The sequence below is a fragment of the Heterodontus francisci genome, chromosome 7 (genome assembly GCF_036365525.1).
Source record: "Heterodontus francisci isolate sHetFra1 chromosome 7, sHetFra1.hap1, whole genome shotgun sequence".
NCBI classification, from domain to species: domain Eukaryota; kingdom Metazoa; phylum Chordata; class Chondrichthyes; order Heterodontiformes; family Heterodontidae; genus Heterodontus; species Heterodontus francisci.
The window spans coordinates 16,569,948-16,582,154 of NC_090377.1; the positions used below are offsets into that span (position 1 = coordinate 16,569,948).

General features: G+C 49.4%; 1 protein-coding gene across 2 annotated transcripts in view; it reads left to right on the plus strand.

Annotated features, from left to right (window-relative positions):
• The window catches only part of sema5ba (sema domain, seven thrombospondin repeats (type 1 and type 1-like), transmembrane domain (TM) and short cytoplasmic domain, (semaphorin) 5Ba), a 340,802-nt gene that overhangs the window by 233,315 nt on the left and 95,280 nt on the right, over positions 1 to 12,207 (plus strand). For both annotated transcript variants that reach the window (XM_068034843.1, XM_068034844.1), the window contains exons 11-12: positions 1,630 to 1,837; positions 8,942 to 9,149. In XM_068034843.1, coding sequence (XP_067890944.1) covers positions 1,630 to 1,837; positions 8,942 to 9,149 — 416 coding nt within the window. The remainder of the gene's footprint in view (positions 1 to 1,629; positions 1,838 to 8,941; positions 9,150 to 12,207) is intronic.

Genomic DNA, 12,207 nt, shown 5'->3' on the forward strand with positions numbered 1-12,207 from the left:
ACCCCTTTTAATGGGTGATCTCCACCCCAAGCAGAAACCAGTCCAGCTCTCGTTTGAAGGAACTCAGCAAGTTCACCACACGAGCCTGCAGCCTGATCCAGGGATCCCACTGCGTAGACAGAGCCTGGGAGTTATAATTGCCTGGTGCAGTCTGTTGCTGATGAGGTTTGGCACTTGCAACTCCCTCCCCCCACTCCCACTGCCATCAGCACCTCTGTCTCCACTCTGGGTTAAAACTTTGCTGAGGAGTCTATTTGCCATAGCTCAACTTCCTATGAAGATATGCCAGAGACTTTGGAAGCTGTTCATTTCACTTAACTCCAGAGACACACGAGGAATCAGTGCGTATAGAATAGTACAGCACAGAAGGAGGCCACTCGGCCCATTGAGTCTGTACCGGCTCTTTCAAACAGCAATCTGTTTAGCCCCACTCCCCCTATCTTTTCCTACATTAGAACAATGACTACACTTCAAAAGTATTTCATTAGCTGTAAAACACTTTAAAACATCTGGTGGTTGTGAAAAGCACTATAAAAATGCCATGTTCCTGCAATTTCTTTTCTACTTCAAGTATTTAATTTAGGAGTCAGTGCAGATTTGACCTCCTGAGCAATCGTAACATAAGAAATAGGAGCAGGAGTCTGCTTTTTGGCCCTTTAACAAGATGTTCTATCTCATCTCAACCTTCCTGCATTATCCCCATATCCCTTAATTTCCTTAGTATCCAAACGTTTATCAACCTCTGTCTTGAATATACTCAACGACTGAGCATCTGCAGGTAAATTCCAAAGATTCACAACTCTTTGAGTGAAGAAATTTCTCTTCATTTCAGTCCTAAATGACCAACCCCTTAATCTGGGACTGTGACCCTATGCTCTAGATTCCCCAGCTAGGAGAAGCATTTTCTCAGTTCTACCCTGTCAATTTTCGATGTTATGATTAAATCACCTCTCGTTCTTCGATATTCCAGGGAATATAGGCCTAGTCTACTTAATCTCTCCTCAAAGTGCAATCTCCTCATCCCAGTAACCAGTCTAACAAACCTTTGTTACACTGACTCTGGAGCAAGTTTGTCCTTTCCTTAGCTAGGGAGACCAAAACTGCACATAGTACTCCAGGTGTGGCCTCACCATGAAGAACATAAGAAATAGGAGCAGGAGTAGGCCATTCAGCCCCTCTATCCTGCCCTGTCATTCAATGAGATCATGGCTGATCTGTCCCAGGCCTCAACTCCTCTTGCGGGCCTGCTCCACCTAACCCTTGATTCCCCGAGATTTCAAATATTTATCTACCTCCTCCTTAAAAACATTTAGTGATCTAGCCTGCACAACTCTCTGAGGTAGAGAATTCCAGACATTCACCACCCTCTGAGAGAAGAGGTTGCTTCGCATCTCAGTTTTTAAATGTGTGACCCCTTATTCTGTAACTATGTCTCCTAGTTCGAGATTCCCCCACTAGTGGAAACATTTTCTCAACATATTGCCCTGTATAACTGTAGTAAGAATTCTTTACTTTTAGACTCCAATCCCTTTCTAGCAAAAGCTAACATACAATGCGTTTGGGTGGAAATCATGGGTAATGAGGATGGAATTCCAGGGCCTAACATTCCTGTGTTTACCCGCCCTGTAGTGTGGCTCGCTCGGAGACCACGGACCCAACGAGAACCTGACGGAACGCAGCCTCCAAGACGCTCAGCGCTTCTTCCTCATGAATGACGTGGTGCAGCCGGTCACCGTCGACCCCCTAGTGACGCACGACAACACACGTTTCTCGAAGCTTGTGGTGGACATCGTGCAAGGCAGGGACACACTCTACCACGTGATGTATATTGGCACAGGTAAAACATTTCTTCATGCCCCGTCCCACACCAACCCCCATCTGTTCAGGGCAGTGAGAATGGTTCCAGGGATGAGGGACTTCAGTTGCATGGATTGATTGGAGAAGCTGAGGTTCTCCTTAGAGAAGAGAAGGTTGAGAGGAGATTTGATAGAGGTGTTCAAAATAATGAGGGATCAAGATAAAGTAGAGAGAGAGAAACTGTTCCCATTGGCGGAATGTTGAGAACCAGAGGATGAATTTGAGTTGATTGGCCAAAGAAACAAAGACGACATGAGGGAAACGTTTTTATGCGGCGAGTTATTAGGATCTGGAATGCTCTGCCCGAGAGTGTGTTGGAGGCAGATCCAATCGAGGCCTTCAAAAGAGAATTGGATAAGCAGCTGAAGGGAAAAGAAATTGCAGGGCTATGAGCAAAGGGCTGGGGAGTGGGACTAGCTAAATTGTTCTTGCAGAGAGCCAGCATAGGCTCGATGGGCTGAAGGGCTTCCTTCTGTGCTGTAGCCATTCCATGATTCACGCTGGAGTGCACTTCTAACAGATGCTGGCTGCTCAGATAATCAGATGAGTCCGTGCAGTGAATGTCAGCATGCTATTTGGCTGTGGCGGCATCAAATGTTTTTGAAAAGGAATTGTTTTATGGATGTGGAGAGGGTAGGGTGACACTGGCAAGGCTGAGATTTAGTGCCCTGAGAATTTGGTAGTGGTGGGCTGCCTTCTTGAACTGCCACAGCTGGGAGTTACAGGGATATGAGGATAGTGTGGGAAAACGGCATTGAAGTGGATGATCAGCCATGATCATATTGAATGGCGGGGCAGGCTTGATGGGCTGAATGGCCTACTCCTATGTTCCAATGTTCCTAAGTATGCTTCATGAGTTGCTGCAGTGCATGAATCACAAAAAGTTAGTATGCAGATACAGCAAGTCGAAGGCAAATGGAATGTTGTTGTTTATTGCAAGGGGAATGGAATATAAACATAAGGAAGTTTTGCTACAGTTGTGCGGGGCATTGGTGAGACCAAATTTGAAGTACTGTATATAGTTTTGGTCCCCTTACTTAAGAAAGGATATCATTGTATTAAAAGCAGATCAGATTTCAAGATGGCTCCTGGGCTGGAAGCTCCCTCGGAAGCTCCCTTGCTGTTCAACTCTATCCATGGCCATCTGCTCCCATCCCTAACGTTTTCTCCCCCAATCTGCCCTCTTAAACTGTTTAAATTCCCCTGGCTCTTTAAATCAGTTCATTTTAGCCCTATCTAAAGGCTAACAGTTAGTTTAGTGTATGTTACCTGGGCCCACTGCCCTCCCCCAGCCACACCTGCTCTTTGTTTTCTCAATGAAATTGATCCGGATGAAACTGACGAGCACAGCTGCCGATACTTTAATCTCCGATCCTGCTGTCTTCACAGTCCAGAGTGTCTGCAGCCACGGCATGCGGTAAGTCCATTGAGGTGAAGAAGGAGCTGCGGGACCCGAGAGAAGTCCTGTGAAAAGGTGCCCTGAACACCCAAAACATCCACGAACGGCCCCCCCGGCCGCAACTTCAAAGCGCCCACGGGAGATGGCTCGGAGAGCATCTGCAGCGCACTGTCGGCAATGCTGCATGCCTTTATTTAAACCACTGCAAAAAAAAAAACCCTTAGCAAATGTAATCACCTCTAAGTCTGCCAAATGATGCTTCACCTCCCGAAGGATGTGGATGAGCTTTCCGGACGTCGATGGTGGGCACTGAGGAAATGGCTTATTACCTGCACCAGATTCCACCCCCCCTCCCCCCCCCCCCTTTACCCCCCTTCCACCCCCCCCCCACCCCCGTCCCCTTCCCTGCTCCACCCTCTCAGCTCACCCCCTCACAACCCCGTCCCAGCCCGCCCCCCCCCGCACCATCTTCACCCCGCACCCCCTTCCCCTGCACCCCCCCCCCACCCCCTCCCTCTACCCCTCCCCCTTGCATCCCCTCCTCCCACCGGCACCATCCTACACCTGTGTAGGGGCCCCAACAACCCCACTGCCTTGTGGGCGTCTCGGGAGAGACCAAGGCTAAGGGAGTAAACCCTAACAGAAAATCCGGAGCGGAACCCCGTAGGCGGTCATGTGTCACCTTTGGCATGTTTCCGGCAGTTCCTGCAGCCATACTGGTGCCAAACGTCGTGTCCTGCACTCCTTTGGACCCCACCAGAAAGGCCGAGAGGGGGGTTTTGACGACTGGGCAACTCTCAACCTCCATAAATTTGCCCAGGCATGCGCCATGGAGAGGTCACTCCATAGTTGCCTCACAGCGACTGAAACAACACGGAAGGCAGCAGTTACGGGTTATAAGTCCAGATAAATTGGCGTAGAAACTGGGCGCCACGGGTTGCCTTTGTCGGTGGGAGAGGTCATTGCACCTCACTGGACAGCTACCGCCCGCCTCAAACCGGGCAGCCCCCGGTCAATAAGGTTCTGTCCCGCCACAGTCTGCCTGCTTCAATGGGTGCTTGGAGCTCAGGGTCATTGCCCGAAAGGTGGACTGATACACCGCACCAAACAACATGAAAAAAGGAAAGAAGGTACCAGCCCTTCGCTTTGCAAGCTGGAACGTCAGAACTATGTGTCCTGGCCTGTCGGAAGACCTTACACAAATCAACGATTCTCGGAAGACCGCCATCATTAACAACGAGCTCAGTAGACTCAATGTGGACATTGCAGCACTTCAGGAGACTCGCCTCCCCGCGAGTGGCTCTCTAGCAGAGCAAGACTACACCTTCTTCTGGCAGGGCAGGGATCCTGAAGAACCAAGACAGCATGGAGTGGGCTTCGCCATCAGAAACTCCTTGCTCAGCATGATAGAGCCTCCCTCAAATGGCTCGGAACGCATACTGTCCATCCGACTGCTCACCACCTCTGGTCCAGTACACCTACTCAGCATCTATGCTCCAACACTCTGTTCCGCACCTGAAGCTAAAGACCAGTTCTATGAACAACTCCATAACATCATTAGCAGCATCCCCAACACCGAACACCTATTCCTGCTGGGGGACTTTAATGCCAGGGTTGGGGCCGACCATGACTCATGGCCCTCCTGCCTTGGGCGCTATGGCGTTGGAAGGATGAATGAGAACGGGCAGAGACTGCTTGAGTTGTGTACCTATCATAACCTCTGCATCACCAACTCGTTCTTTCACACTAAACCCTGTCACCAGGTTTCATGGAGGCACCCAAGATCACGTCGTTGGCACCAGCTAGACCTCATTGTCACAAGGCGAGCCGCCTTAAACAGTGTTCAAATCACACGCAGCTTCCACAGTGCGGACTGCGACACCGACCACTCCCTGGTGTGCAGCAAGGTTAGACTCAGACCAAAGAAGTTGCATCATTCCAAGCAGAAGGGCCACCCGCGCATCAACACGAGCAGAATTTCTCACCCACAGCTGTTACAAAAATTTCTAAATTCACTTGTAACAGCCCTTCAAAACACTCCCACAGGGGATGCTGAGACCAAGTGGGCCCACATCAGAGACGCCATCTATGAGTCAGCTTTGACCACCTACGGCAAAAGTGCGAAGAGAAATGCAGACTGGTTTCAATCTCATAATGAAGAGCTGGAACCTGTCATAGCCGCTAAGCGCATTGCACTTTTGAACTACAAGAAAGCCCCCAGCGATTTAACATCCGCAGCACTTAAAGCAGCCAGAAGTACTGCACAAAGAACAGCTAGGCGTTGCGCAAACGACTACTGGCAACACCTATGCAGCCATATTCAGCTGGCCTCAGACACCGGAAACATCAGAGGAATGTATGATGGCATGAAGAGAGCTCTTGGGCCAACCATCAAGAAGATCACCCCCCTCAAATCTAAATCGGGGGACATAATCACTGACCAACGCAAACAGATGGACCGCTGGGTTGAGCACTACCTAGAACTGTACTCCAGGGAGAATGCTGTCACTGAGACTGCCCTCAATGCAGCCCAGCCTCTACCAGTCATGGATGAGCTGGACATACAGCCAACCAAATCGGAACTCAGTGATGCCATTGATTCCCTAGCCAGCGGAAAAGCCCCTGGGAAGGACAGCATTACCCCTGAAATAATCAAGAGTGCCAAGCCTGCTATACTCTCAGCACTACATGAACTGCTATGCCTGTGCTGGGACGAGGGAGCAGTACCCCAGGACATGCGCGATGCCAACATCATCACCCTCTATAAAAACAAAGGTGACCGCGGTGACTGCAACAACTACCGTGGAATCTCCCTGCTCAGCATAGTGGGGAAAGTCTTTGCTCGAGTCGCTCTGAACAGGCTCCAGAAGCTGGCCGAGCGCGTCTACCCTGAGGCACAGTGTGGCTTTCGTGCAGAGAGATCGACTATTGACATGCTGTTCTCCCTTCGTCAGATACAGGAGAAATGCCGTGAACAACAGATGCCCCTCTACATTGCTTTCATTGATCTCACCAAAGCCTTTGACCTCGTCAGCAGACGTGGTCTCTTCAGACTACTAGAAAAGATCGGATGTCCACCAAAGCTACTAAGTATCATCACCTCATTCCATGACAATATGAAAGGCACAATTCAACATGGTGGCTCCTCATCAGAGCCCTTTCCTATCCTGAGTGGTGTGAAACAGGGCTGTGTTCTCGCACCCACACTTTTTGGGATTTTCTTCTCCCTGCTGCTTTCACATGCGTTCAAATCCTCTGAAGAAGGAATTTTCCTCCACACAAGATCAGGGGGCAGGTTGTTCAACCTTGCCCGTCTAAGAGCGAAGTCCAAAGTACGGAAAGTCCTCATCAGAGAACTCCTCTTTGCTGACGATGCTGCTTTAACATCTCACACTGAAGAATGCCTGCAGAGTCTCATCGACAGGTTTGCGTCTGCCTGCAATGAATTTGGCCTAACCATCAGCCTCAAGAAAACGAACATCATGGGGCAGGATGTCAGAAATGCTCCATCCATCAATATTGGCGACCACGCTCTGGAAGTGGTTCAAGAGTTCACCTACCTAGGCTCAACTATCACCAGTAACCTGTCTCTAGATGCAGAAATCAACAAGCGCATGGGTAAGGCTTCCACTGCTATGTTCAGACTGGCCAAGAGAGTGTGGGAAAATGGCGCACTGACACGGAACACAAAAGTCCGAGTGTATCAGGCCTGTGTCCTCAGTACCTTGCTCTACGGCAGCGAGGCCTGGACAACGTATGCCAGCTAAGAGCGACGTCTCAATTCATTCCATCTTCGCTGCCTTCGGAGAATACTTGGCATCAGGTGGCAGGACTATATCTCCAACACAGAAGTCCTTGAAGCGGCCAACATCCCCAGCTTATACACACTACTGAGTCAGCGGCGCTTGAGATGGCTTGGCCATGTGAGCCGCATGGAAGATGGCAGGATCCCCAAAGACACATTGTACAGCGAGCTCGCCACTGGTATCAGACCCACCGGCCGTCCATGTCTCCGTTATAAAGACGTCTGCAAACGCGACATGAAATCGTGTGACATTGATCACAAGTCGTGGGAGTCAGTTGCCAGCATTCGCCAGAGCTGGCGGGCAGCCATAAAGACAGGGCTAAATTGTGGCGAGTCGAAGAGACTTAGTAGTTGGCAGGAAAAAAGACAGAGGCGCAAGGGGAGAGCCAACTGTGCAACAGCCCCAACAAACAAATTTCTCTGCAGCACCTGTGGAAGAGCCTGTCACTCCAGAATTGGCCTTTATAGCCACTCCAGGCGCTGCTTCACAAACCACTGACCACCTCCAGGCGCGTATCCATTGTCTCTCGAGATAAGGAGGCCCAAAAGAAAAAGCAGATCAGAGAAGGTACACTCGACTGATTCCTGGGATGAAGGGGTTATCTTATGAGGAAAGGTTGGTAAGTTTGGGCCTGTATCCATTGGAATTTGGAAGAATGAGAGGTGATCTTATGGAAACATATAAGATCTTGAGGGGACTCGACAGGGTGGATACTGAGAGGATGTTTCCCTTAATGGGAGAGACAGAACGAGGGGATACAGTTTAAAAATAAGGCGTCTACCATTTAAGACGGAAATGAGGAGAATTTTTTTTCTCTGAGGGTCATTAGTTTGTGGAATTCTCTACCCCAGAGAGCAGAGAAGGCAAATATTGAATATTTTTAAGGCAGAGTTAGATGGGTTCTTGGTCGACAAGAGAGTCAAAGGGTACGGGGGGAGTGGGCGGACAGGAAAGGAGTTGAGGCCACGATCAGTTCGAATGGTGGAGCAGGCTCGAGGGGCCGAATGGCCTACCCCTGCCCCTAATTAGTATGATGGCATCCTGTAGATAGTGTACAGTGCCCTCAGTGTTGGAGCAGTGGAGGATGTCCAGCTTCTTGTGTGATATTGCAGCTCTGCCAATCCCACCGCCAGACTTGAGATGCTGGAGTGGGCTTGACAGGTCAGAATGTGAACCCATCAAATCCTCTCCATCAGAGTACCTGAGTTTATCCTGTTCTTGTAGCCATGCTTTGGGACTGATCCACCATTCAAACACAGATCATAGCTATCTGCACCTCAACTCCATCTTGCCTGCCTTTAGTCCCAATGTCTTGATGTCCTAACCTAACAACAAAATCTCACCTTTGAAAGGTCCAAATAACCTCTCGCGTCCACAGCCTTTTGGAGTAGACAAGTCCAGATTTCAACGAGCCGTTGGGTGCTTCCTGATTTCCCTTCTGAATGGCCTGGCTCCAATTTCAAGTTTATGTCCCCTTGTTTTTTTGTTCCCCTACCGGAGGAAATAGTTCCTCCGTACCTACCCTATAACATCTTTGTAACATTTGAAACACTTCGATCAGATCACTACTCAAACGTCGAGACTGTAGGGAATACAAGCCAGGTTTATGCAACCTGAATCTCGCAATTTAACCCTCTAAGGCCCAGTATTATTCTGGTGAATTTGCGTTTGCACCCCCTTCCATCATGTGGTGCAATGAGGCTCAAAAATGTAATTTATCTTTAATATTTTTCCACTTGTGCCTTTGTCAGATCGTTGTGTTAATATCCTGAATGGGGGTTTTGATTTGATTTCTGATTTTCCCAAATTGAACTGTTGCGTTCAGTAACACGGCTGATCCCCCTGTTTAAAATTTCTTATTGTTTCCCTTTTACCTCAGAGCATGGCACCATTCTGAAAACCCTCTCATCCGAGCTCAAGAGCCTGCGAGGCTGCTTCTTGGAAGAACTCCAGCTGCTTCCACCCGGCAGACAGGAGCCGATTCGAAGTCTGCAGATCCTTCACAGTGACAGGTCCCTGTTCGTGGGTTTGAACGGAAGAGTACTGAAGATCCCACTGGAGAGATGCTTCTCGTACAAAACTGAAGGGTGAGTCTTCTAAAGCGGCAGCTAAATCAACGTCCGCTTGCGCGTGCGTGACTGCGCTGAGCTGAGCTTCTGTCCCCATAGCCTCTCCATTCCTTGCCCACCCACCACATCCACTCTGGCTGCTGTCTGAGGTTGAACCCCATTGTTTGCAACCTCACCGTCCTATTTGATCCTGAGCTGAGCCTCCAACCCTATATTCTCTCAATCACCAATACCTACGTCCACATCCGTAACATCGCCCGACTCCACCCCTGCCTCAGCTCATCTGCTGCTCAGCCCTTACCCATGCCTTTGTTGCCTCTAGTCTTGACTATTCCAGTGCTCTCCTGGCCAACCTCCCATGTTCCACCCTCCACAAACTTGAGCTCATCAAAGTCTACTGCCCGTATCCTAACTCACAGCAAGTCCTGTTCACCCTGTGTTCGCTGACTTACACTGGCTCCTAGTCTGCCAGCACCTCAATTTTAAAGTTATTTTCCTTGTGCTCAAATCCCTCCATAGCCTCGCCTCCCTAACTCTAGAACCTACTTCAGCCCTACAACCCTCTGCATTCCTCCAACTCTGGGCTTTTGTGCATCCCTGATTTCCATCACTCCATCATTGGTGGCCGTGCCTTCTGCAGTCTAGGGCCCAAATTCTGGAATTCCCTCCCTAAACCTCTCTGCCTCTTTACCCCTCTCTCCTTTTGAGAGGTTTCTTAAAACCTACCTCTTTTGACCAAACTTTTAGTCAGCTGCCATCAATGTCGCCTTCTTTTGCTCGCCGTCAGTTACTTTGTCAGATTGTGAAGCACTGTGTTAATGGTGCTATATAAAGGCAGATTGCCATTGTTGATTGTTAATGTGTTAATGCAGCGAATACACTTCAGAGCAGAAATATTGGGAAGAGGAGAGGTGACTGAAAGCACTGTGGAGGCTTTGGTGGACACTTCTAAAGGCAAGGTGAAAAGTAGCAAGGGGGGAGGGTTTTCCGAGGTAGATCCTGACAGTGGGATCGAAGCAGCTGAAAAGTCCGCCTCCGACAGCGGACTGGGGGGAGGGAGGGAGGCCAGAGTTGGAACACCAAAGGTCACCGGCTGGGTCATGAGGTTGCAGGGGTGATGTGTGGTAATGCCAGTGAATGGAAACTTTTGCTGCATGTGGTTTTCAGTCTTGGAGACCTTGAATGCATCATGTTTGATTACCGGTGCATGTTGGGTTGGACAAGATTGTGCTGCCTGTGATTTCAGTCTAAATTCAACTGAAAGTGGCTTTGCCAATTTCTGCAGATATATTCCCTTTACTTTGAGATGCTGCAGGACAGCGGCATTTATGTAATGAAGAACGGGGTGGTGGGGGGGGGGGGGGGGGGTGGCGTCAATCAGGAACATGGCAGGACTCTCCATCACCTTCACCTAGGGCTCCGTGATGTAAGTGAGTATTAAGTAGATTCCTGACACCCGGGTGAATCCTATTTTCTGCTCGCCGTGCCGACAAGGATCATCAAAATCAACAGATGTCTGGGTGCAGACTTTTCTGATCTATATCCAAAGCCCTGTTTCTACGACCTTGACACACAACATACCCCTGCTGCTACACTGAGCAAACACATGGGCCATTTCTTCCACACGGAGAGCAGCTGCTGGCTGGAGAAGGGCGCAGCATGGAATTACTGACTGTTTTCCACTTGATCGCAAGCTCAGATGCCAAAACTGTAGAGATCATTGAATGACACAGCATAGAAGGAAGCCTTTCAGCCCATTGTTCCTGTACTGGCAGTTGGAAAGAATAGCTATCCAATTAGATCTCTGTCTTTTTGATCTAAGTTTCTATCTGAATTCTTTGATCTTGCACTGAGGGAAAAGAATAAATATGCATTTATATAGCGCCTTTCACAACCTCAGGATCTCCCAAAACACTTTACGGCTATTTAACTATTTTTGAAGTGTCGGCACTGTGAGAAATGCAGCAGACTTTTTGCACTCAGCAAGGTCCCATAAGCAGCAATGAGATAAATGACCAGATGATCTGTTTTCCAATCTGTTGGTTGAGGGATAAATATTGGCCATAACTCCCCTGCTCTTCTAAATACATCCGCCTTACAGAACAGACATATTAACATCTCAGCTGAAAGGCTTCACCTCCAATAGTGCAGCACCCCCCTCAGTATTGTAAAGTAGTGCCAGCCTGGATTATGTGCGCAAGGTTCTGGAGTAGCTCACGAGCTACCGCCGCAGGGATGCGAGAGCTCAACTGTGCCAAGACTGACACCTGAAGCAACGTCAGTAAAAGCCTCTCAAATAGCTCCCCTATGCCATTTGGCATATCAGTTTTTACGTCCCTTAGATATCTCGCTAACCTCCCCCAGCTCTACAACCCTCTGAGAACTCTGCGGGCCAAATTTTGTTCCCAGCCTGACATCGGATTTCATGATGTGGTGGGGGGGGGGGTGCCCGGAGAATTGGAGTGGCAGCGGTCACCACGAAACCCAACGCCGGGATTGCTGGGCCGATCTTCCTGGCGGCGGAGAAGATCCGAGGCGGCCCTTCTGCCGCTCTGCGATGGGACCCTGGTTTAAATACTTAAAATAGCTATCTGCATACATTACCATTTCATCGGCCGCGATCTTCCCATTCGTTCCTGATCGGCGGCACTCACGCATCTTCACTTTCCCATCCAGGAGAAGTTGGCACCACCCAGGAGGGGGAAGGGTCACCGCTGCATTTTTAATGTAGATGGGAGGGTGGGGCAGAAGGGGTCAACTCTGCCTCGTGATCAGGTGGGGGGAGGGGCGCGGGGCGGCCGCCATCAATATGTTAAGTGGCCGCCTGTCACATAATCGCAGTGGTGTGGTGGCGCGGCTCCCAGCAGGACAACGCAATCCAGCCCTTAGTTTCTCCAGTCGTGGCCTCTTGTGCATCTCTTGTTGGGAAAATGCTAGAATCTATTTTGAAGAATGTGATAACTGGACACTTAGAAAATAATGGTAGGATTTGGCAGAGTCAACATGGATTTGTGAAAGGGAAACCAAGTTTGACAAACCTGTTAAGAGTTTTTTAAGGATGTAGCTAGTAGAATAG